The following is a 23,852-nucleotide window of genomic DNA, read 5'->3' on the forward strand; positions in this document are numbered from 1 at the left end:
TCTGATTTAATCTACCCAGTACATTCCTCCAGGGTTCTAATGTGTAGTCAGGATGAAGAAGTACTAGATTAGGTTCTTGGTTTCCAACCTTGGTTGATCATAAGAGCCATCTTGGGAGCCTTTTCGATTGCTCCATCTAAGAACCTGGGAATTAGAATTCCTGAGGGAAAGACTTAGGAATCTATCTTAAAAATAGATTCTGACCATCAGCTAGTCTTGGGAATACTAATTTTGATACTTGTAGATATTTCTACATAGTTAAGTGGGCTGGTTAAGGCCCTCACAGGTGAGATGAAATGTATTATTTTACTCATGCTTCCTGGAGCAAGGAATAAAGTTGAGAATTATCAGAAATGCTTGGAATATTGTGACTTCACTGTGGGACTGAACTTGCCCACACGGATCTTGCCCATCAACTTAATTCCTACTCTTCAGATAATGGCTATAAGTGTTCCTCTCTTCCCCGGGTATTGTGGGCAGCATAGTAGTGACTTCCTGGTCCTGTACCACATAGGGAGTGACTTGCACACTACCAACACTGAGTTGCAGGACATCTTTGTATTGGGAGCAGACAGCACTGCATTCCTCTGATGGCCTTGCCCGCAGATTGAGGTGGAATCTATAGAGCCTCAAACTTCAGGCTGTATCTGTTTTATATTGGCCCACCTCACTCGTACCCGCATAATTTTTCATTTCATTATAATTTTTATTCCAGCCATACATTCAACAGACTCTGAATCTCCTATGGAATCACCAGACATAAATTACATATTTTGAAAGATTGTACCAAAGCCATAAATTAAAACCGTCTTCACACTGGCTCAAGAATTACAGAAGTCTTTATGTGGATTGAAGTTGGATGGGAGAAGCTCAGGAAAAAGAATGGCAGGGAAAAAAGACTGTTCTTGAGATCAAAATTAAAATTTAGCAAGGACTATGATATTAGGAATAATTTCTCATACTGAAATGTATTGCTGGTTCATAGCATGCAGCATTATTTAAATCTTCTCTCCACATGTAAAACATGGTGATAAGAGTTTGCCTGTTTCATATGGCCTTCCCTCCCTTTCCATTGTAAAAACTTGGCACGTCTTTTAGGACAAATGGCTGCTTCCCAAAGGAAATACACATATTCTTAGGTTCCAAAATTCAATTTCTAAAGATATTTTTCAGGCACTGCAAAAGAAAGAAAAAAATGAATGTGTTTGCTGTGGACAAGAAATAATCTTTTTCATAAGCAGTCCAGTCAAAATGATAAAACATCCTCCTTTAGCATTTGGCATTGCTACAATATCGTTTAATTCCCTGACCTCAGTGTATAGTTTTTAATCCCAAAACCATAAAAGAGGGAGTGTGGTATGTGTGCTTCACCTTGCACAAGCACCTTTCTGTCTCCTCAAATGAGATAAATGTCCTTAATACACTTTAATGCCATAAAAAAGAAGTCTGTGTCATTCTAATAAGCCTCAAGCTCCTGGTCCTATTTTTACCCCCTTGCTGACTTCAGTGGCTGTGGACTGCAGAACACTCTCCCCCAGCAAATGCAAATAAACTCCAGCTGGTCTTGAACACTCAGGCAATTACTTCTCAGTCCTCCAAGCAAAGTCTACATTAATTGATTCCTTTTTGTAGGCTTTTCCTTAGTAGAAGGGATCTGTTTTTGCCCTTCTGTTTGGAATTCAGCATCTCATGGATCTGACAGACTCCAATATTGTCTTTTATTTTTCAGAGAAGAAAATACGGAGGGGAAGAGAGGGAAGGGGCACTACTGAAGTGTTTTTTATCCTTCAGAGTTTACTAAGTGAGATCCTGGCTCCAAGGGTGGAGGGTAGATCTTCGTGCACTGCTTCCTAAGTCAGTACGGTTCTCTCCACAGACAGACATTTATTCTCCTCCTAGTTTACTAGAAAAGTGCTCATGCAGGTTCTGCACCACGAAAGCCTTTATAAATCGGAAATCACACAGTCCTATTTCTTTTGGCTTGTAGTCTTGCCCCATATGAATTAATTGCTAGTGTTTTAAAATAGGGAGAGATGTGATGTATGGCTTCTCTTGAAAATTTAGGGAAAAATTTTTTTGAGAAGATTTTTCAGTTTAAGGGAAAAAAAGACTCCTTTTCCTACTGACAATTGGCTAGGGCCTAAAAATACCATTCCCTTGTGCTTTCAAGTTCACCATAGTCACCACTATTCCCTATAGACTCCCAGGACTGAGACAAAGTGACAGGCTATATAGTCAAGCTCACAATGTCGATCATAGTTTCAGAGGAAAGTGAAATATTTCTTGCTCAAAACTGACAAAATTTGGAAGAACGATTGGAAAAGCCACAAGTTTCAGGAAAAATTATAAGAACATCTATTTCTTTATGGAAGTGAAGGATATTCTTGTGTTAAATATGCAGATCATCTGTATGAAAAGAATTTGACTAAAAACCTTTTCTAACCCAAACTTAGCCCTGTGGATACATGCATCTATTTGTGACTTATGATGTAAATGAGCCTGAGAAACCTTCATATTTGCTTTCCTGAAGTAACCCACTGCTCATCATACTCAGGCCCTGGGGTAACTTGCTGAATATCAGTTCCTTTCACTTTCCTGATTTTTTTTCTCTGTCCTCACAAGACCAAGAACAGCAGTCTGTATGCCATTCGCTTGGGGGAAAGGGAGAGACAGAAGCAACATACTAGATACACAGGAGGTGCTTCACTTAATTTAATTCTCTCAGTAATCTTTTTTTTATTATTTGTTTATTTAAGTTCAAGTTAGTTAACATACAGGGTGGTATTGGTTTCAGGAGTAGAACCCAGTGATTCATCACTTATGTATAACACCCAGTGCTTATCCCAACAAGTGCCCTCCTTAATGCCCATCACCCATTTAGCCCATCCCTACACCCACTTCCCTTCCAGCAACCCTCAGTTTGGTCTGTCTATTTAAGAGTCTCTTATGGTTTGCCTCCCTCTCTGTTTTTATCTTAATTTTCCTTCTCTTCCCCTGTGTTCATCTGTTGTGGTTCTTAAATTCCTCATATGAGTGAAATCATGATATGTGTCTTTCTCTGATTGACTTATTTTGCTTAGCATAATACTCTCTAGTTCTGTCCACATTGTTGCAGATGGCAAGATTTCATTCTTCTTGATGGCTGAGTATTATTCCATTGTATATATACTACATCTTCTTTATCCATTCATCAGTCGATGGTCATTTGGGCTCTTTCCATACTTTGGCTATTGTCAATAGCACTGCTATAAACATTGGGGTGCATGTGCCCCTTCGAAATAGCATTTTTGTATTCTTTGGATAAATAACTAGTAGTGCAATTGCTGGGTCATAGGGTAGTTCTATTTTTAATTTTTTGAGGAACCTCCATACTGTTTTCCAGAATGGCTGCATCATTTTCATTCCCAGCAGCAGTTCAAAAGTGTTCCCCTTTCTCTGCATCCTCACCAACATCTGTTGTTGCCTGAGTTATTAATTTTAACCATTCTGACTTAGGTGTCAGCCTCATTTACAAATGAGAAAGCTGAAGATCAGGGAAGTTAAGTAACTTGCTTAAGATCACATAGCAAAGCTACTCAGTGGTAGGCCTGCCTGGTTCTTTTTCCTACAGCATGGTCCACCTGCTGCTCATTGAAATGCTTTCCCTGAGTTACTACTTAACACATGACTTGAGCTTTTATTATGGGTTGACAAGGAGCAGCCATGCCAAGAATAAATAATCTGTTCATATTCCATGAATATGGAATGAATATGAGGAATTCCATCCTCATACTGAGGATGCTAATGCTTATCAAAAATTGTCTAATGATCTTTTCTTAGAAGTTAGTGATAGAAAAGGGTTGTATTCCTGAACAAAATGCAAACTGTACCTCTATGCAGCCAGAAAAAAAATTATGCTATCTTTTTTGCATTTACTTCTAGGAAGCTCCAAGACAAAAGTATTATTGTTTCATTGCATTTCATGGTAAAATTGATTTCCACTTTGTCCACATAATTTTGGATCTCCCTTTCTGATATTATTAATGTGCTTTGATGTGTTAATCTCTTATACAAGTTGCATCTAGTAGTAAGCCTCCTCAGATAACTTTTTAAGGAAAACAAAGGTATAAATAACAACCTTAAAGTTCAACTTGTACCCATAAAAATAAATTCTAAGTTTAATTTAAATAAGACACTGGATTTAACAAAAGGGACTATCTGAGTAATATCCCAAAGTCTTTGTTTCATTTCTAGCTTAGGGAAAGCACAATTCAGAGATGGTTGGTGAGCTCTGGCCTAATGTGTCATTTTCTTGTTTTCTGCTATTAGGTATTTACTCTGAGCACTTGTTGTGTGCCAGGTACTAGGGCAGGTGCTTTGCATGCATTGACTGGTCTTTGCAGCAAGCATATCAAGTAACATTCTTACCCCATTTACAAACAAGAAATCCACCAATCAGAGAAGTCTAGAAACTAGCTCAAGGTCTCACATCTGGTAGATGTGATGTTGAACACAGACTGAGTTTTTGGTGTCTGTGTCCTCGCCTATAAAATGGAGATGTATGCCCCTTTCGAAACTTTTGTGCAGGCCTGTGATGTTAGTTGTTATTTGAACTCTCCTGTTCTTCTCCCCCCACCCCCTTCATCATTTTCCCAAAGGGCACTATTATAGGTGTTGGCTGTTAGTTTAGTCAGTTCTTCCTGAGTCCTAAAGAGATGGGGAGCCATTGTTTTGTTTTGTGCCATCTTTTATTATTCACCTGAATTATTGGTCATCTTTATTTCTTTGCCTCGCAAAATATTTTAAAGCTCATCTTAAATATAGTTGGTTCTCATAATTCATGGCAGTTATGTTCTATAAAGTTTTCATAAATACTGAATAGTAAATACAAGCCATTGCTCTTAGGGGAAATAAAGGGTTAGGTTCCTGTGAGCCTGAGGTCACAGTTTTGTCAGTTGATCCATATGTAACCTTGTTTTCATGTGTTGTTGTTTAAAGACACCTTATGTAATATATATTATTAATTCATTAGCTTTGAACTCACAGCCAATAGCACCATAACTCATGCCTTGTTGCACTTAGGAGCCCTAGACAGCACTTCAGCACTGTGCTTGCAGGCCATTTCAAATAGAACAATAAAAAGCTGGGGCGCCTGGGTGGCTCAGTCGGTTAAGCGGCCGACTTCGGCTCAGGTCATGATCTCGTGGTCCGTGAGTTCGAGCCCGGCGTCGGGCTCTGTGCTGACAGCTCAGAGCCTGGAGCCTGTTTCAGATTCTGTGTCTCCCTCTCTCTGACCCTCCCCCATTCATGCTCTGTCTCTCTCTGTCTCAAAAATAAATAAATGTTATAAAAAAATAATAATAATAAAAATAAAAATAAAAAAAAATAAAAAGCCCCCAAATGTTAAAAACATAGTACTCAATGGCCTATGGAAAGGATAATTGTTCACAGTATGAGAGCTAAAACAAGAAGACAAAAATAAAGATGACGACAGATCATTGCCTTGTTTGACCTCAGCTGGGAACATGTGTTTTGGACAATGCAAGCATGTATGCAAATGATTGCTAAGGCACCTTGAGGATTGATTTGGGGATTAGGAATCAATTTTAGGGATTTTAACTCTTTGCTTTTTGTAAGATAAACATTTTTTTCCAGGTTTTTATGGGTTTTTTTACTTAATTATAGTTTTTGCTTTGTAATTTTTATGTAATAAAGTTTACGTTTTTCTTGTTGCTTCAAACTTTGATTTAGATTTAGCAAAGCTTCTCTACTCCCAGTAGAATTTGCTCTTTCTTCTAGTATTTGTATACATATTTTACATTTAAAGGTCTGGTCCTTTGAATTTATGCTGGTGTGCAATATTTGGAAGTTAGTACAATTTTATCTTTCCCATATTACTCTGCTAATCTCTCAATGTTTACTTAAAAGTTCTTTTTGCCTATTAATTTAATATGCTGCTTTTATCATATAAATTTCCATATATAATTGGGTCTATTCATGTGTTAATATCAAATTGGCTTGATTATGTAGTGGCCTTACAGTTTGTTTCAGTGTCTGGTAGGGCTGACAGTCCCTCTTTCCCCTGTCCTTACCTTATTGGGTTTTTGTGTTGTTGTTTTCCAGGATTTTCCTGGCTGTTCTTCCTTATTCTGTATGAACTTGTTATTTCAAGTCAGTTTACACATCACATATCAGAGCTTTTCATTTGGCTCTTCATTACTTCTTCTCTGCTACATGAACATTTCTAATTGCAACATTTTAAGTGACCTGTGAAAGAGAAAAATTACCCTTCCTGAATCAGTGGAATAGATAGAACTGTTCCATTTAAACCAAAGCGGGGAGAAGTAGGATTCTTTTAGGCTCACCTTCTTTAAGAAGTGATTCAGGTTACTTGTACCTCTTTGTTTTCCCTGAGCCTGATAGTCAGTGAGATCCCCACCTGTGCCACTGTATCTGCATGTTTGGGCAAATATTTTCATCCTCCTCCTCTCTTCAGTCTCTTGGCTGTAAACTGTACTTTCTTAGAATTTCATCCCAGATATTAGTTGTCTTCCTTGGAGCTTCTAAATTATTCCCCGAGGGACCAGATACAATGAATGTTTCCTACTATATGGTTAAAAAACAGCTTTAGATGGAATCTCATTGTGCCTCTCTATCCAAAACACAACTACCCACCCAAGAGACTCAGGTGAGAAACCATTGTTAGAACTAAGTGAGTTTGGTTAGGTCACAAAATGAATACACAAAATACAGTCATTTTCATATAGAGGCAGTTAGAAGATATAATGGAAGCAGAAATTCCATCACAGTGGCAAAAAAATATGTGTATATATATGTGTATATGTATATATGTATACATGTATATATGCATATAAAATGTATATAAAATGCCTAGGAATTAATTCAATAAGACTATAGAACTCAAATGAAGGAAAAACACTATAAAACTCCACAAAACTATTAACTATACTGGAATTAAAATAATAAAAACCCACACACAAAAAACAACTCCACAAAAAGACCTAAATAAAGATTAATTTTGAATAAATACAAGCCATGTGGTGCTTATAGTTGGGATACCCCTGTATAACCCAGATGATACCAAGTGCCCAATTTATGAGCTCAGTTGTTTCTTTGATATGTGAATAAAATGGTTCTATTGTATATATTGTCGAAAGTTGAACAGTTTCTCAAAAATCTCTCAGCATTTTTAGAGATGACTGAGGGGCTTATGTTCTTCTTAATCAATATAAACTACAACTGTTTCTCTGCTCTCCTGTTATTTAATCATTTATTTATTCATTCATATATTTAATCACTTTACAATTGAGTGCTTGCTGTGTCCTAAACCCTCCATAGATGCCCACTAACCGTTGCTTAGGACTCCTATGACTCCTTTCTATTCATGGGCACTCTTGTCTTGGAACATAGTCTCTTCTGTCATTGCCCATCTGAGCACCACTGACGTAAGGCTGTTTTGTACAAGACTTTTGCTCAGATTTTTGAGGGTACTAATGGTGGATAAGCATTGTGGAGGGGAAGAATAGATGTAGTGTATAAGTAAAAATAGCATAAAACAAACAAAAATTAAATGTTACACATCTTAAAGTTTATGGGTCATCCCCTCTGGGAAATTTCTCACTTTATCTTTTATTCTTGGGTCCCACCTACTCCTATCTTTTGGAATTGCCCTTTTTCTGTCTCTCAACATGTCTTGTGTATCCTCTCTTTAGCCTCTGATTTCTGGACTGCTTAGCCCCTATCCTACCTTAGAGAACTGAAATCTGTTATTTTTATAATGGAGAACAGTTGATCTCTTTTTGTCCCTCTTGCTCATCCAGATCACTCTCAGGGGGGCTTTAATTAGTCATTGAGCTATTGTGCCCATACCCAAAAAAGTGCTTCTTCTCACTCTCTGAAAAGAATTCTTTTGATCTTCATAGCTACAATTTTTAAAATTTTATTTTTCTCCTCACTACACTCAGATTTTGAAGAGATCAAGTCTTTACCAAATTAATAAAGTAAGTAGAAGATAATTACATCTATAATACCAATGATATTTTTTCTGGAATTTAATAAAATGATAAAGTTAACTTAAGGGAAAAACATACTCAAAGAACAAGATAAATCATAAAAAGTAATAATGGAGGACTAACTTTACCAAGAGTTTAATTTAAACAACGCTTATTATTATAGTAGAAGAATGAACAGAGATGTAAAATGTAACACAAAGTCCAGAAATAGATCTAAAGGAAATAAAAAATACCAGAAGAAAATACAGGCGACTATTTATGTAATCCTGGACTAAAGAAGGCCTCTCTAACCATGGCTGTGTGTGGATTGGTGTGTGTGTGTATCATTCTTACAAAAAGAAAATGATGTTTTACAACATGGATGGACCTAAGAAACGTTATGCTAAATGAAAGAGCCATATACAAAAACTATGCATTGTATGATTCTATTTATGTGAAATGTACAGAATGAGCAAATGTGTATAGCAGATTAGTAGTTGTCAGGGGCTGGGAGGAGGGGAGAAGGAAAGTGACTGCTAATTAAACATAGGAGTTTTTGGATTTTGTTTTTTAGGGTTTTTCTTTTTTTTTTTAGAGTGATGAAAAATGTTCTGGAATTAGGTACTGGTGATGGTTACACAACTTGAATATATTAATGACCACTGAATTGTATATTTAAAAGGCTGAATTTGGGGCACCTAGGTGGCTCAGTTGGTTAAGCAGCCGACTTTGGCTCAGGTCATGATCTCGCGGTCCATGAGTTCGAGCCCCACGTCGGGCTCGGTGCTGGCAGCTCAGAGCCTGGAGCCTGTTTCAGATTCTGTGTTTCCCTCTCTCTGATCCTCCCCCGTTCATGCTCTGTCTCTCTCTCTGTCTCAAAAATAAACATTAAAAAAAGTAATAAAAATAAAAGGCTGAATTTATTTATTTTTTTTTTAATTTTTTTTTTTTTAACATTTATTTATTTTTGAGACAGAGAAAGACAGAGCATGAACGGGGGAGGGGCAGAGAGAGAGGGAGACACAGAATCGGAAGCAGGCTCCAGGCTCTGAGCCATCAGCCCAGAGCCCGACGTGGGGCTCGAACTCACGGACCGCGAGATCGTGACCCGGGCTGAAGTCGGACACTTAACCGACTGAGCCACCCAGGCGCCCCAAGGCTGAATTTAATAATACATGGATTATATCTCAACACAAACATTTTAAAGATAAATCTGTTCCACTTGGGATATTATGAGAAAATAATGCAGCATGCCAGTAGAGAATGGTTAAAGAAAGCGTTAAAGAAAAAGATATTCAATGACATTTGTTAAGGATGGTGCATCAGGCTCTATTCAGGACCTTCAGGACAAGTATAGGGAACCATGCAATGGGATATAACAGTTGGGGAGAGAGATTGGGCTCAACTCTGAACACAGCTTGGGCCAGTGGCCGTTTATAGCCAAGGATCAGGGTGGGGGTCAGTGGATGGAAAATGACTAAGAGGAAACATCAGGGGTAAAGGGTTTTGGCTAAACTGACCTAACAAGATTCTTCCTAAAGACAGGCCAGGGTAATTATCACCTGGGGCTTGATGGATACTGAGGGTGGAGGGTTCTGGTCAAACTGAGTTAGCACGTGTTGTTGCTGAAACTAGGTGTTATAAGTGTGTGAATGGACCTAGGAGAAGGTCCAGGAGCCTGACTAAAGGATCTTTGTCAAATGTGAACTAAAAATTTTAAAAAGACAAATGATGAATAAACATATAAAATGCAAATTAAAGCAATAAGATGAAATATTTGCTTATTTATTGGCAAAGATGGAAAGAAATTATAAATTTCCATCATTGGGTAGGTTGTAGTGTAATGGATATTCCCACTTACTGGTATGGACAAAGGGTAATTTGGCAGTATATTTCAAAAGCCTTGTGTCCTCATGGTTCCATTTCTAGGGATTTACCTTAAATACTGTGTGCCATTTAAAATAAAGTAGCAAATAGTAGTAACACAAGAAAATTTTTCTGCTAGGGAGAAAAATTAGAATGTATAATAGAGGCGGCTCCTAACTGGCTTAATCGGTAGAGCATGTGACTTTTGATCTGAGTGTCATGAGTTCCAGCCCCTCGTTGGATATGGAACCTACTTAAAAACAAACTAAAGTATAATAGATAAAATGAGACAGATCGATAGAAGTGCATGTTGAAAGGCTGGAGAGATAGGTAACTTGTATTTCCTTATAGATTCTTATCTCTATTTCATTTAGCTTTATTTTCCAGATATTCTATACTGGATTATCTGTTATTACCAGAAAATAATGGAAAAGTTATTTAACATAATACAACTTAACATGTGGTAAAGCTTTTTGGGTGGTTTTGTTTGGTGAACACCACAAAAGAAATGAGATAAGAAATTTTTTGTTTTTCCTGTTTCAAAACTAGAGATTCAGGAGAAGCTAAGTGGAAATCCTCAAAAGTTCCAGTCAGACTCTCACTCTCTAATTGCCCACATGAGTTTCCTTCAGTGGTGTATAGTTTCAGTATTTAACCAGTCGATGAATTGGTATTTGTATAACGTAGACTGTTGTAAATTAGACTCTGATGGGGCCGACTGGATGGCTCAGCTAAGTGTTGTACTTTGGCTTAGGTCATGATCTCACTGTGAGTTAGAGCCCCGTGTTGGGCTCTGTGCTGGCAGCTCAGAGCCTGGAGCTTCTTCAGATTCTGTGTTTCCATCTCTTCCCACCACCCACCTCCTCCCCGCCTCCCCAGAGCTCCCCAGAGCTCCCCAGAGCTCATGCTCTGTCTCTCCCTCTGTCAAAATTAAATAAACATTAAAAAATTTAAAAAAAGTAGTTGCTGGTGTATCCTTATTCCAAGAATTTTCCTCTTCAAAGTCAGGTATTTTAAGGATGGAGTTCTTTTTGATTGACTTGAATTATGTTCCCCAGGTGTAACAATTTTCTTCTCCTGATTTCCTAGACAGAATCATGAATAAACTGGAGGACAAGCAGGACCAGATGATACCATGAAGAGAAGTTTACAGGCCCTCTATTGCCAACTGTTAAGTAAGTTGATGTCACATTTCTTTTAGAATATACCAATGTTATTGTTTGTCCACTGCCAGAAATTTAATACATTTTCTGGAGGAAGACCAGGGTTTTCTCAATAGAAAATTTTCCCTCTGTTTGATCTAGGTAGTTAAAGTGTCAAGCATTAAGTCATTCTATTGCTTTGGGCATCTGTTGTGATGTAGATTCCATTATAATAATACTAAATTGGCATGTTAATCATAGTTTATTCAAGGATGAGTGTCAAAAACATTATTGTTCTTGGTTTTGTGGCAGAATAAAGGGTTCCAGTATGACCTTCTGTAGGTTCCTTATGAAGAAGGAATGTTAGGCTGTGTTTTGTGGATTTTGTCACATAGAACTTGTTACTATTTGGTGACTATACAGCCTTTAGTTATGTGTGTTCCTAAATAATGAATGATTAAAATGTGATTTCTTTAGGTTTGGTGGTAGCATGAATAGCGTTTATGACTTTATGCATGTTGCTCATGTGTTTGGGGGGTTGTGCCACAAATCTCTAGTTGGGATTGCAATTGTTAATGAATGTAAAAACCAATACCAATACCAGTGGTGAGTTTGATGTTCAGATTTACCCACTTAAGACAATAGATATTGCCCATTCCAGGTCAAATCAAAGCCATTGGGTTGGGAAAACCTGGAGTTCACTGTGTTTGTCTGGTTCTTGCTGAGGTATGAAAAAGATCTATCTTTCCTACACTGGATGGTTCCTTTTTAAATTTAGCCAAGAAAATAACATAAGGAAAGATTGAGATGCAGATCACCAGTTGGCCCTTAGAATCTATCAGTTCGGGTTATGTTGCACTTCCAGTGCAAAGCACTTTATTTACAGAAAGTATTCTGGTTAGGTTTTTTAATTAACTTATTTCTGCTACTAAATTCTAATCCCTAAAACATGGATCACCTCAGCCTGTTTTCAGCTGGTGAAATGTCACCAAATTATATGGACTCTTTCATGTTCTTTTTCCATGTATTCTATAGGACTGTGGGTTTGTTGCCTTTTTTTTTTTTTTAATAGTAAGCTGGCTTGTTAGAAAAAAAGGCTTTACAGATTGAAGAAGCAGTCAATCAACTAATGATTAACTCTGCCTTGATGGGAGAGGGATCATTTGAAGGTTAAAAAGGATTATACACACACACACACACAGATACACTCCCCATCAAGAAGGGAAAGCAAGCTTTGTAGGCAGAAGAAACAGGAAATGAAAAAGAGCTTAGTAGATTTGGAAGGCAGCAAAATGTTTGTTGAGTTCATCACCTATGCTGGTTGTATGCCCCAAAGTTCAAGTAATATTATAAGGTCATGTATTATTTGAAAGGCATCAGGTAAGTATTCTATGAGTCAGAGATCAAGTGTTGGATGCTAATGAGGTCCATCCTCCCAAGTAGAGCCTATATGAAAGCTGAAAGGGTTTTCCTCAAACATCTGGATAGCTGCAGAAGTCAACTTTGTCTTAACAGTTTCATTGTTTGCAGCCTTGCCTTGAAATGCAAGCAGCCCAGAGTAGGTAGTTTCCTGCTAGTTAGGAGGTAGGTGGTAGTGACCCTTAATAAACCACCCTGGTTACTAGGTAGCTGACTGTGGGAGTCCAGCTTTGTACAGAGCTGGGAGGGTGGAGCACTCGGGCTGGTCAGTTAGTCTGTTAGTCCAGACTGGTCAATTAGTCTGACTGCAGAGAATGGTTTTCACAAGTTCATGGAGATGAGGGGTTGTTATTTATAGCATTTTTTTTTTCTCAAGAGAATTGGGTATTTTGTAAAACCTTAGCTAAAACTCTGGCACAATTCACACTCAATAGCTCGTATGTGTCATGGGTTAGCCAATTATTACACCTGGATTAAAGTTATCCACAAACAGTATATTTTTTTCAGTGTCTAAAACAGACTTGAGAACTAGAGTTCTCTAAATATAGACTTACCATGTTACTTTATATAATTCAGCAAATTGATGTTTTTAATTTGGGGGGGAAAGCCTGGTAGAGTGTTCTGGTTATATTTCGTTCTGTAACAAACCACCCCAGAACTTTGTAGCTAGAAACAACAACAGTCACATATATTGCTCATGAACCTGCAATTTGGGCAGGGGTTGGCGGAGACTCTGTAGTTTCTAGGATCTGGGCTGGAGGTTGGACAGCCTGGGGCCTGCCAACATCTTTTTACCCTGAGGCCTTTTCACATGACAAAGTGGGGGCTTCATGTGAGGCAGCATAGTGGCCTCATGGTAGTCAGACTTCTTGTATTGCAGATCATGACTGTGAGGCCAGGGCAAAACCTACAAGGCCTGTTATGAATTGGCTTGGAAACCCAAGAGTAATACTTCAGTCACACCGTATTGGCCAAAGGAATCACTTAGACCAACCCTTATTCAAGGAAGAGTTATTGAACGCCAGCTCTCAAAGGGAAGATTAGTAAGAATTTGTAATCCTCCTTAGTCTACTACAGAGAGTGTTTGTTTAAAAAAAAAAAAAAAGCAATTACTTACTAATGGACATGAGTGAGTTCATGAGTCATCTTTATCATCAAAGAAGACACTCCCTCTTGAGTGCCTACTGTATTCACAGACATCTGCTTATTAGTTTATATCATGTCATTAATTCCAGAGGCAAATGCTTCAAGATAAAGAAGTGTTAACCGATGAGTAAGTTAAGGACTGTCCCAGGGTGACCAAGTAGTGAGTGATGGAGTTGGAATTCACATCCAAGTCTCTGATCTCTTTGTTCACACCTGTTTTTTCATCCTGCCTGTGTGCCTCCACCACACACAGCAAAAATCAGTGGTGTGACCTCTGTGCTGTCCATATGGCTGGTTAGAGGTCATTCTGACCCGTGGTTGGTAAAGTTTGCATCCTATTAATGATGACAGGTGAAGCTTTAAGAAAAAAATCCAGGCTTGGGGCGCCTGGGTGGCTCAGTCTGTTAGGCATCTGATTTCGGCTCATGTCATGATCTTGCTGTTCAGAGTTTGAGCCCTACGTCAGGCTCTGTGCTGACAGCTTAGAGCCTGGAGCCTGTTTCAGATTCTATGTCTCTCTCCCTCTCTCTCAATCTCTCTCTGCCCCTCCCCTGCTCATGCTGTTTGTCTCTCTATCTCTCAAAAATAAACAAACATTAAAAAAAAAAATCCAGGCTCTCTCTGGATCATTGCATCACAATCAGTAGTCATTGGGGCTTATGTGTGTCTGATAGGGGCTAAGAGATGCAGTCTTTGGCAGACTGTGAAATTGAGATTTTAATATTTTACTTTTATTACAACTGACTGTGTCTAATTTGTTTTATTTCTTGAGCTCTATTCCACAGTGCAGCATTGAGTGTTTCATCCTGCCAGTTTTAGCTCTTTGGTAAGGTTTAACACATTTTATGTGATACTTTGAAACAACTGAAATCTTGAGGGTGAGGGTGGTGGTGAGAACCTTCACAGTTATGTAAAAATCAAGTGCTGCGTTCATTTTTCTTTTTTACACCATAAAGTAAGTATGAAGCTAATGCTAAGAATACCTGAGTTTTTGAGTGGCAGACCTGGGTTCAGATCCTCACCCTACCACTTAGTAGGTGGCTTATGTTAGGGAAATTACTTTACCTCCATGTACCTCATGTAATATGGGATATGACCACCCATACATAAGATGGTATTGAGTGAGATAACACAGCACATAGAAGACCTACAGTAAATGTCAGTTTTCTTACCAGGTCTTCTGTCTCCAAGAGAGAGGTACAACCTAACCAGGATCTCTACTGTAACATTTACATGGGACTTTCTGATTCACCAAACATTTTCACAGAATTTGATCCTCAGGATATCTCTTAAGGCAAGAGGGACATTAATTATCATTGGTCACATTCTACAGAGGAAGGAGTTGACATGATCAAGACTGCTTTTCCCAAGCCATATCACAATTTTATATTAAAAAAAAAAAAGAATAATGGAAAGTAAGGAACATCATCAAAAACCTTTAAGAACATGACACTGCTGGGGAGGCACTGAGTCCTGAGTTAGCAGATTTGATCTTTGCCTAAGTGCTAGATACTTTGCTACTTGGTTAACAATACCAAGATAATTATTATGAGCTTATGAAAGTAAGTTTTTGCATACCAATATCTATTCAAATTAAAGTTGTTCGGGTAGAGTCAAGGAGTGGTTATATTTAGTAAGTGTTGCTCTATAATCAGGCATTTGTATTTCTTGAATCACACTCTGTATTATTATTGATATATCTTGCTTGCTGTTGAATGTCTTACATGTACTGAATTAACTGAAGTTGACTCATGTGTTCTGTCTTCGTGGTTTGTTTCTCCTGATAAGTGAGAGGAAATTTTTCCCTAAGATTGAGGAGGGAGAGTTGATATAAATCATAAGTTTAGGTCAGTTTAGATCCAAACAAGTATTGACTCCAGAAACGTAGGCTCTTCTAGATTTAACAAGCAGTCATAAACATACTGCAGTATGGACACATATGAAATGAAAGATGTTCATCTCCTCCACTGCCATTGAAGGTGTCTTCCCTTGCCTTTTACTGCTTGTTCATAATATCCACAGACAGTAACAGTGTGGCAACCACGGTTAAGGGTTTGGATTCTGGATTAAGACTGCTTGGGTTCAAATCCTGGCTTACCACAAATTCTTTTCCAAATGATTTTTACCCCTTCCCATACAAAACATACCAGTTGAGCGTGCCTTCACTGCCAGTAGCTGTTGGGCTATCTGTCTACCACCCCTTGAAAATCTGTCGCTCTTGAGGCTACTAAAGATTCTGCTCTTGTTGAAATAAAACAGCATGTCCTATTTAGTAGCTAAGAGCAATTTATTAGCCTGCATTTCTCTCATGCTACCACCAGTGGCTATAATAATGGTAATAACACATTTGATATTCATTCAGCATTATGGAAATGGATACATCCGTTTCATCAAAACTGCGATTCAGTATTTCAGGCTAGATTATTCTGATTAGCTTTCATCAATGTTTCTCAAACTTGGCTTTACACTGGAATCACCTGGAAAGCTTTTAACAAATCCCCTTGCTCAACCCTACCCTATGTCAATTAAATCAGAATGTTTGGGGGATGGAGTGGAAAGTGTGGCAACTGGACATCAGATGATTCTTTTTTTTTTTTAATTTTTTTTTTTAACGTTTATTTATTTTTGAGACAGAGAGAGACAGAGCATGAACAGGGGAGGGGCAGAGAGAGAGGGAGACACAGAATCTGAAACAGGCTCCAGGCTCTGAGCTGTCAGCACAGAGCCCGACGCGGGGCTCGAACTCACGGACCGTGAGATCATGACCTGAGCCGAAGTCGGACGCCTAACCGACCAAGCCACCGAGGCGCCCCGGACATCAGATGATTCTAATACACAATCAGGGCTGAGAATCACTGGCTTACAGCAATGGTTTTAAATTTAGTCATGCAACATCATCACCTGAAGACTTGTTTATACACAGATTGCTGGGCCACACTCCCAGAGCTTCTGATTCAGTAGATGTGGGGTAGGGACAGTAATTCGTGCTTCTAAGTTTCTAGTGATGCTGAAACTTTGGTCCAGGGATCACACTTTGAAAATCACTGTCTTAGACTTAAGAAAGGCTATCCTGGAGCAACAGGAAGCTTTCAGCTTTCATGTATCACTTGAGCTGCCTAGTGGTGAAATGGATCTTGGAACAAAACCAGGGTGAGTTAGAAATGAAAAGGAAGGGAGAGATATCAGGGCAGGAACTAGCAGAATCACAGTGTTGTAGAAATAGGAAGTATTAGAATTTGAAGTTTCATGTTACTCTTCATTGTACACTGGAAGTTGGTTTTTACTCTCAACAATGCCAAAGGCACAAAGAGTGGACTAGATAGGATTATAAATAAAGCAAAGGGAAAACACAAGAATGGCCCTGGGGCCCATTTCGGAACTCGATTTTATAAGACTATTTCTTCCTCAAATCATGCTGGATAATTCTTTTGCAAATCACAAATTTGAGGTTGGATTTTTTTGTTGTTGTTATGAAAAGTCTTGCAAATGTTCTCTAGAGAAAACTGGTTTCTTTCGTTCTGAAGAAAAATTCATTCACAGAGAAAAATTGAGGAAGTTAAAACTTTCAAATGTGACATTAACCCAGGAAGTTAGGCATCCTTAATATGTTCTGCATCCTTAAATGTGTTCTATTGATTTAATGTCTTTTACATTTTAAGTTGTGATTTTTAAATTTGCATAAGTCAACAAACTCTTTTATGCAGATTAAACAAACCTTAATAAGACTTTCTCATTGTAACCAATTCTAGTGAAGACTGAGGAATAAAATATTTTAAAGAAACAATTTTATGACTTTTGAGTACTTTCTATTACATGGTTGGCAGGAATGTAGATGAGGGAAGTCATGCTCACGCTTGGGAGAACTGTTGACACTCAAATTTAAATGTTAACTCTTCATGAGTAAATTCAGTTTTCTATATGAAAGTACTTTTGCTAAAACATATGGTGGGAGAGAGCACAGAATTTGGATTTAAAGGATATACTTTGAGCTCTCACTTCTCTTACTAATTATGGGACTTTGCAAACACTTAACCTTCCAGAGCCACTTTATTTTCCTTAACTACAATACACGGATAATGAGTATTATAATATCCTTGATGATTATTGTGAAAGCAAAATGAGAAGGGTATAAAAACATTTCATAAATTGCAAAATGCCTTCTAAACATGAGTTGCCATGTTAATACTGTCCGTAAATAACTTGTTTCTTTCGTTGTTATACTGTACTGTTGTTTAGCAAATCCTGTTTAAAATTTTTTAAAATGTGAAAGATAGTCTAGCATGTCCTCACCCAGATTTCAACTAAGTAGAGCTCTCGTGAGTGCACATAAAACCTCATTAGTGGGGGATTTTAACAAGGGTTTCTAGCTGATCAGGAATTGGCAAAATTTTGGAAGATTGTTCTGAATAAGACAAGGTTGAACAGAATTATTTAAAGTTTACTTATTTATTTTGAGAGAAAGAGCAAGCCAGAGAGGGTCAAAGAGAGGGAGAGAGAGAATCCTAAGCAGGCTCCACGCTATATCAGCACAAAGCCTGATGCAGGGCTCGATCCCACAAACCATGGGATCATGACCTCAGCTGAAATCAAGAGTCAGATGCTCAACCAACTAAGCCACCCAGGCACCCTTTGAACAGAATTTTTTAAATGAAGAAAAAGGATTTTTTTTCAACACCTTCGTGTTGGCTTTGTAATAAACCTAATCTGAAAGTTTTCTGAAATGTGTAACCATTGCCTTTACAAATGTGATGGACCCTGGAGACTCTTAGGCTAGGGTCCAAGAAGCTCCCAAAACCTAAAACACACTGCCCTTGCAGTGTTGTCTTTCATATCTCCCTCTCCTGTTTACCCCTACCCTTTCCATTCCTTTTTTGGGGGGTTTCCATCACCAGGCTAGGCTCTCTCTTCTCTTCGCTCTTCTCCGTCAGAAGTTTTTGAGCTTTTCTTCTCAAGAAAGGCTTTATCTGCTGCAGGCGTCCTAACAGCTTCTCACAAAGTGAGTTCCTTGCCTTTGCTCTGACTCCACCACAGTATCCACAGTATCACTCAGGGTACCCTGTGAGCTGTGGTCATTCTCACTACTCACTTGCTTCCTGAGCATCTTCAATTTCCCCATCTGTCAAAGTATGACTGCCATAACAAGTTACTACAGACTTGGTGGCTTAAAACAACAGAATTTTTTTCTCTCACAGTTCTGGATGCCAGAAGTTAGAAATCAAGGTGTCAGCAGGGCTCCACTTCCTACAAAGGCTCCGAGGGAGAACCTTTCCTTGACTCTTCCATTCTAGTGGCTCTAAGATGTTCTTTGTTTGTGACTGTATCACGCCAGACTCTGCCTTTGTCCTCACATGGCCTTCCCTTCTTCCTTGTGTCTCATAAAAGGACATTCGTCATTGGATTTTGGGTCCAACTGGATAACCCAGTATAATCTCTTCTTAAGATCCCTGAGTTAATTACGTGCGCAATGACCCTTTTTGCCAAATAAGGTCACATTCACAGGTCTCAGAGTTAGGATGTAGGAATAAACTTTTTTTTTTTTAATTTAAATTTCAGTTAACATACACTGCAATATTGGTTTCAGGAATAGAATTCAGTGATTCATCACTTACATACAGTGCCCAGTGCTCATCACAAGTACCCTCTTTAGCACCCAGCACCCATCTAGCCCATCTCGTATCCACCTACCTCCGTCAACCCAGCCTTTTCTCTATCATTAAGACTCTCGTGTCATTTGTTTCCCTTTGTTCGCTTCCCTCCCACCCCACTTCCCATAATTTTACCTGTTTTGTTTCTTAAATTCCACATATGATTGAAAGCATGTGGTATTTGTCTTTGTCTGATTGACTTATTTTGTTTAGTATAATACTCTCTAGCTCCATCCATGTCATTGCAAATGGCAAGATTTCATTTTTTTATGTCTGAGTAATATTTCATTGTGTATATATACCACTTCTTCCTTATTCATTCATCAGTCAGTGGACACTTGGGCTGTTTCCATAATGTGGCTAGTGTAGATAATACTACTTAAAAATTTTTTTCTAATATTTATTTTTGAGTGAGAGAAGGAGACAGAGTGTGAGCAGGGGAGGGGCAGAGAGAGAGGGAGACACAGAATCCAAACCAGGCTTCAGGCTGCAAGCTGTCAGCAGTCAGCACAGAACCCGATGTAGGGCTTAAACCCACAAACTGCAAGATCATGACCTGAGCTGAAGTTGGGCGCTTAACCGACTGAGCCACCCAGGCGCCCCTGTAGATAATACTTGTATAAACATCAGGGTGCATGTATACTTTTGAATGAGTATTTTTGTATTCTTTGGGTAAATATCTAGTAGTGTGATGCTGGATCGTAGGGTAGTTCTATTTTTAACTTTTTGAGGAATCTTCATACTCTTTTCCACAGTAACTGCACCAGTTTGCATTCCCACCAACAGTGTGAGAGAGTTCCCCTTTCTCTGCATCCTCGCCAACATGTGTTGTTTCCTGAGTTATTAATTTTAGCCATTCTGACAGGTATAAGGTGGTATCTCATTGTGGTTTTGATCTGTATTTCCCTGATGATGAATAATATTGAGCATCTTTTCATGTGTCTGTTTGCCATCTGGATGTCAGCTTTGGAAAAGTTCATGTCTTCTGCCCATTTCTTCACTGGATTATTTGTTTTTTGCATGATGAGTTTGATATGTTCTTTATAGATTTTGGATACTAACCCTTTATCAGATATGTCATTTGCAAATATCTTCTCCCATTCTGTAGGCTGACTTTTAGTTTTATTGATTGTTTCCTTCACTGTGCAGAAGCTTTTTATCTTGATGAAGGCCCAGTAGTTCATGTTTGCTCTCATTTCCCTTACCTTTGGTGACATGTCTAGTAAGAAATTGCTCTGGCCAAGGTGAAAGAAGTTGCTGCCTTTGATCTCCTCTAAGATTTTGATGGTTTCCTGTCTCACATTTAGGTCTTTAATCCATTTTGAATTCATTTTTCTGTATAGTGTAAGAAAATGATCCAGTTTTATTCTTCTGCGTGTCACTGTACAGTTTTCCAACACCTTTTGTTGAAGACATTGTCTTTTTCTCATTGGATATTCTCTCCTGCTTTGTCAAAGATTAGCGGACCATATAGTTCTGGGTCCATGTCTGGGTTTTCTATTCTGTTCGATTGGTGTATATGTCTGTTTTCGTGGCAATACAATACTGTCTGGATGACTACAACTTTGTAATATAGCTTAAAATCTGAAATAGTGGTGCCTCCAGTTTTATTTTTCTAAGGATTGCTTTGGCCATTCAGGGTCTTTTGTGGTACCATACAAATTTTAAGATTGTTCTATCTCTGTGAAAAATGCTGGCGGTATTTTGATGCGGACTGTATTAAATGTATAGATTGCTTTTGGTAGTATAGACACTTTAACAATGTTTGTTCTTCTAATCCATGAGCATGGAAGGCTTTTCCATGTCTTTGTATCTTTTTCTGTTTCTTTCACAAGGGTTTCTGTAGTTTTCAGCACACAGATCTTTTACCTCTTTAGTTAGGTTTATTCCTAGGTATCTTATTATTTTTGGTGCAGTTGTAAATGAGATTGATTCCTTGATTTCTTTTTCTGCTGCTTCATTACTGGTGTATAGCAATGCAACAGATTTCTACACACTGATCTTATATTCTGTGATTTTGCTGAATTCATGTGTTGTAGTAATTTTTTGGTGGAGTCTTTCGGGTCTTGTACACAGAGGATCATGTGATCTGCAAATAGTGAAAGTTTGACTTCTTCCTTGCTAATTTGGTTGCCTTTTATTTCTTTGTGTTGTCTGATTGCTGAGGCTAAGACTTCCAGTACCATGTTAAATAGTAATGGTGAGAGTGGACATTCTTATTTTTTTCCTTACCATAGAGGAAAGGCTCTCAGTTTTTCCCCATTGGGGATGATATTAGCTGGGGCTCTTTCTTATATGGCCTTTATGATGTTGAGATATATTCCATGTATTCCTACTTTGTCAAGGGTTTTTATCAAGAATGGATGCTATATTTTGTCAAATGCTTTTTCTGCATCTATTGACAAGATCGTATGGTTCTTATCCTTTCTTTTAGTAATGTGGTCTATCACATTGATTGATTTGCAAATATTGAACCAGCCCTGCAGCCCAGGAATAAATTCCACTTGATCATGATGAATAATTCTTTTAATGTACTGTTGAATTCGATTTGCCAGTATTTTATTGAGAATTTTTGCATATGTGTTCAGCAGGGATATCAGCCTATAATTCTCCTCTTTCAAAAAATTTTTGTAATGTTTATATATTTTTGAGACAGAGCGCACGAGCAGGGCAGGGGCAGAAAGAGACAGACACACAGAATCCTAACCAGGCTCCAGGCTCTGAGCTGTCAGCACAGAGCCTGACACAGGGGTCAAACTAATGAGCCGTGAGATCATGACCTGAGCCAAAGTTGGATACTTAACCAACTAGCCACCCAGGTGCCCCTATAATTCTCCTTTTTAATGAGGTCTTTGTCTGATTTTGGAATCAAGGTAATGCTGACCTCATAGAATGAGTTTGGAAGTTTTCCTTCCATTTCTATTTTTTGGAACAATTTGAGAAGACTAGGTATTAACTCTTCTTTAAATGTCTGGTAGAATTCCCCTGGAAAGCCATCTGGCCCAAGACTCTGGTTTGTTGGGAGATTTTTGATTACTGATTCAATTTCTTTGCTGATTATGGGTCTGTTCAAATTTTCTATTTCTTTCTGTTCCAGTTTTGGTAGCTTGTATGTTTATATGAATCTGTCCATTTCTTCTGTATTGCCCAATGTGTTAGCATAAAATTTCATAGTAGTCTCTAATGATTGTTTGTATTTCTGTGGTGTTGGTTGTGATCTCTCATCTCTCCTTTGTAATTTTATCTATTTGAGACCTTTCTCTTTTCATTTTGATAAGTTTGGTTAGGGGTTTATCAATTTTGTTAATTTTCTCAAAGAACCAGTTTCTAGTTTCATTGATTTGTTCTACAAGATTTGTTGTTGTGTTGTTGTTGTTTCTTTATCATTTATTTCTGCTCTAACTTCATTAGTTCCCTTTCTCTGCTAGCTTTAGGCTTTATATGCTGTTTCTTTTCTAGCTCCTTTAGGTATGAAGTCAGGTTGTGTATTTGGGACCTTTCTTGCTTCTTGAAATAGGCCTGAATTGTAATATACTTCTCTTTTAGGACTGCTTTTGCTGCATCCCAGAGGGTTTGGACTGTCTTATTTTCATTTTCATTTGCTTCCATGTAGTGTTTTATTTCTTCTTTAATTTCCTGGTTAACCTATTCATTCTTTAGTAGGATATTCTTTAACCTCCATGTATTTGAGGGCTTTTTAAATTTTTTTCTTGTGGTTAACTTCAAGTTTGATAGTGTTGTGGTCTGAAAATATGCATAGTATGATCTTGATCTTTTTGCACTTGTTGAGGGCTGATTTGTGACCCCAGTATGTGATCTCTTCTGGAGAATATTCCATGTGAACTTGAGAATGTATATTCTGCTGCTTTAGGATGAAATGTTCTGAATATATCTGTTAAGTACATCTGGTATAATAGGTCATTCAACGCCATTGTTTCCTTGTTGATTTTCTGCTAAATGATCTGTCCATTGTTGTAAGTGGGGTGTTAATGTCCCCTACTATTATGGTATTATTATTGATGAGTTTCTTTATGTTTGTGATTGATTTATGTATTTGAGTTTCTCTATGTTGGGGGCATACATATTTACAATTGTTAGATCTTCTTGATGGATAGACCCCCATTAAGTATGATATAATGCCCTTCCTCATCTCTTGTTACAGTCTTTGTTTTAAAATCTAGTTTGTTTGGGGCACTTGGAGAGCACAGTCGGTTAAGTGTCTGACTTCAGTTCAGGTCATGATCTCGGGTTTTGTGAGTTCAGGCCCTGCATTGGGCTCTGTGCTGACAGCTTGGAGCCTGGAACCTGCTTTGGATCCTGTTTCTCCCTCTCTGTATGTTTCTCTCTGTCTCTCTCTCTCTCTCTCTCTCTCTGTCTCACTCTCTGTCTCTATCAAAAATAAATAACCATTAAAAAATGTTTTTAATAAGTAAAAAAATTAAATCTAGTTTGTTTGATATAAGTATGGCTATTCTAGCTTTCTTTTGCCATCTGTTAGCATGATAAATGGTTCTCCATCTCCTCACTTTCTACAATTTTTTTTTAATGTTTAGTTATTTTTGGGAGGGAGGGAGGGACAGAGAGGGAGGAAGACACAGATCCAAAGCAGGCTCCAGGCTCTGAGCTCTCAGCAGAGCCGGACA

General features: G+C 38.2%; 1 protein-coding gene and 1 long non-coding RNA gene across 6 annotated transcripts in view; one reads left to right on the plus strand and one right to left on the minus strand.

The window, feature by feature from the left end:
- The window catches only part of TMEM108 (transmembrane protein 108), a 403,151-nt gene that overhangs the window by 217,029 nt on the left and 162,270 nt on the right, over positions 1–23,852 (plus strand). The window contains exon 3 of one of the 5 annotated variants that reach the window (XM_058729916.1): positions 10,947–11,032. In XM_058729916.1, coding sequence (XP_058585899.1) covers positions 10,993–11,032 — 40 coding nt within the window. In that variant the 5' untranslated portion in view covers positions 10,947–10,992. Of the gene's footprint in view, positions 1–10,944; positions 11,033–14,336; positions 14,391–23,852 lie in introns of those variants that run through there. The other 4 variants (XM_058729917.1, XM_058729915.1, XM_058729918.1 and 1 more) reach the window with 4 other exon arrangements.
- LOC131511851 (uncharacterized) overlaps positions 822–23,852 on the minus strand; it is a 97,162-nt gene continuing 74,131 nt past the window's right edge. The window contains exons 2-4 of the long non-coding RNA XR_009261776.1: positions 14,737–14,850; positions 6,072–6,246; positions 822–1,176 (exon numbers count right to left, since the gene is read on the minus strand). This is a non-coding gene — a long non-coding RNA (uncharacterized LOC131511851). The remainder of the gene's footprint in view (positions 1,177–6,071; positions 6,247–14,736; positions 14,851–23,852) is intronic.

The sequence above is a fragment of the Neofelis nebulosa genome, chromosome 5, assembly GCF_028018385.1.
Source record: "Neofelis nebulosa isolate mNeoNeb1 chromosome 5, mNeoNeb1.pri, whole genome shotgun sequence".
Lineage (NCBI taxonomy): Eukaryota > Metazoa > Chordata > Mammalia > Carnivora > Felidae > Neofelis > Neofelis nebulosa.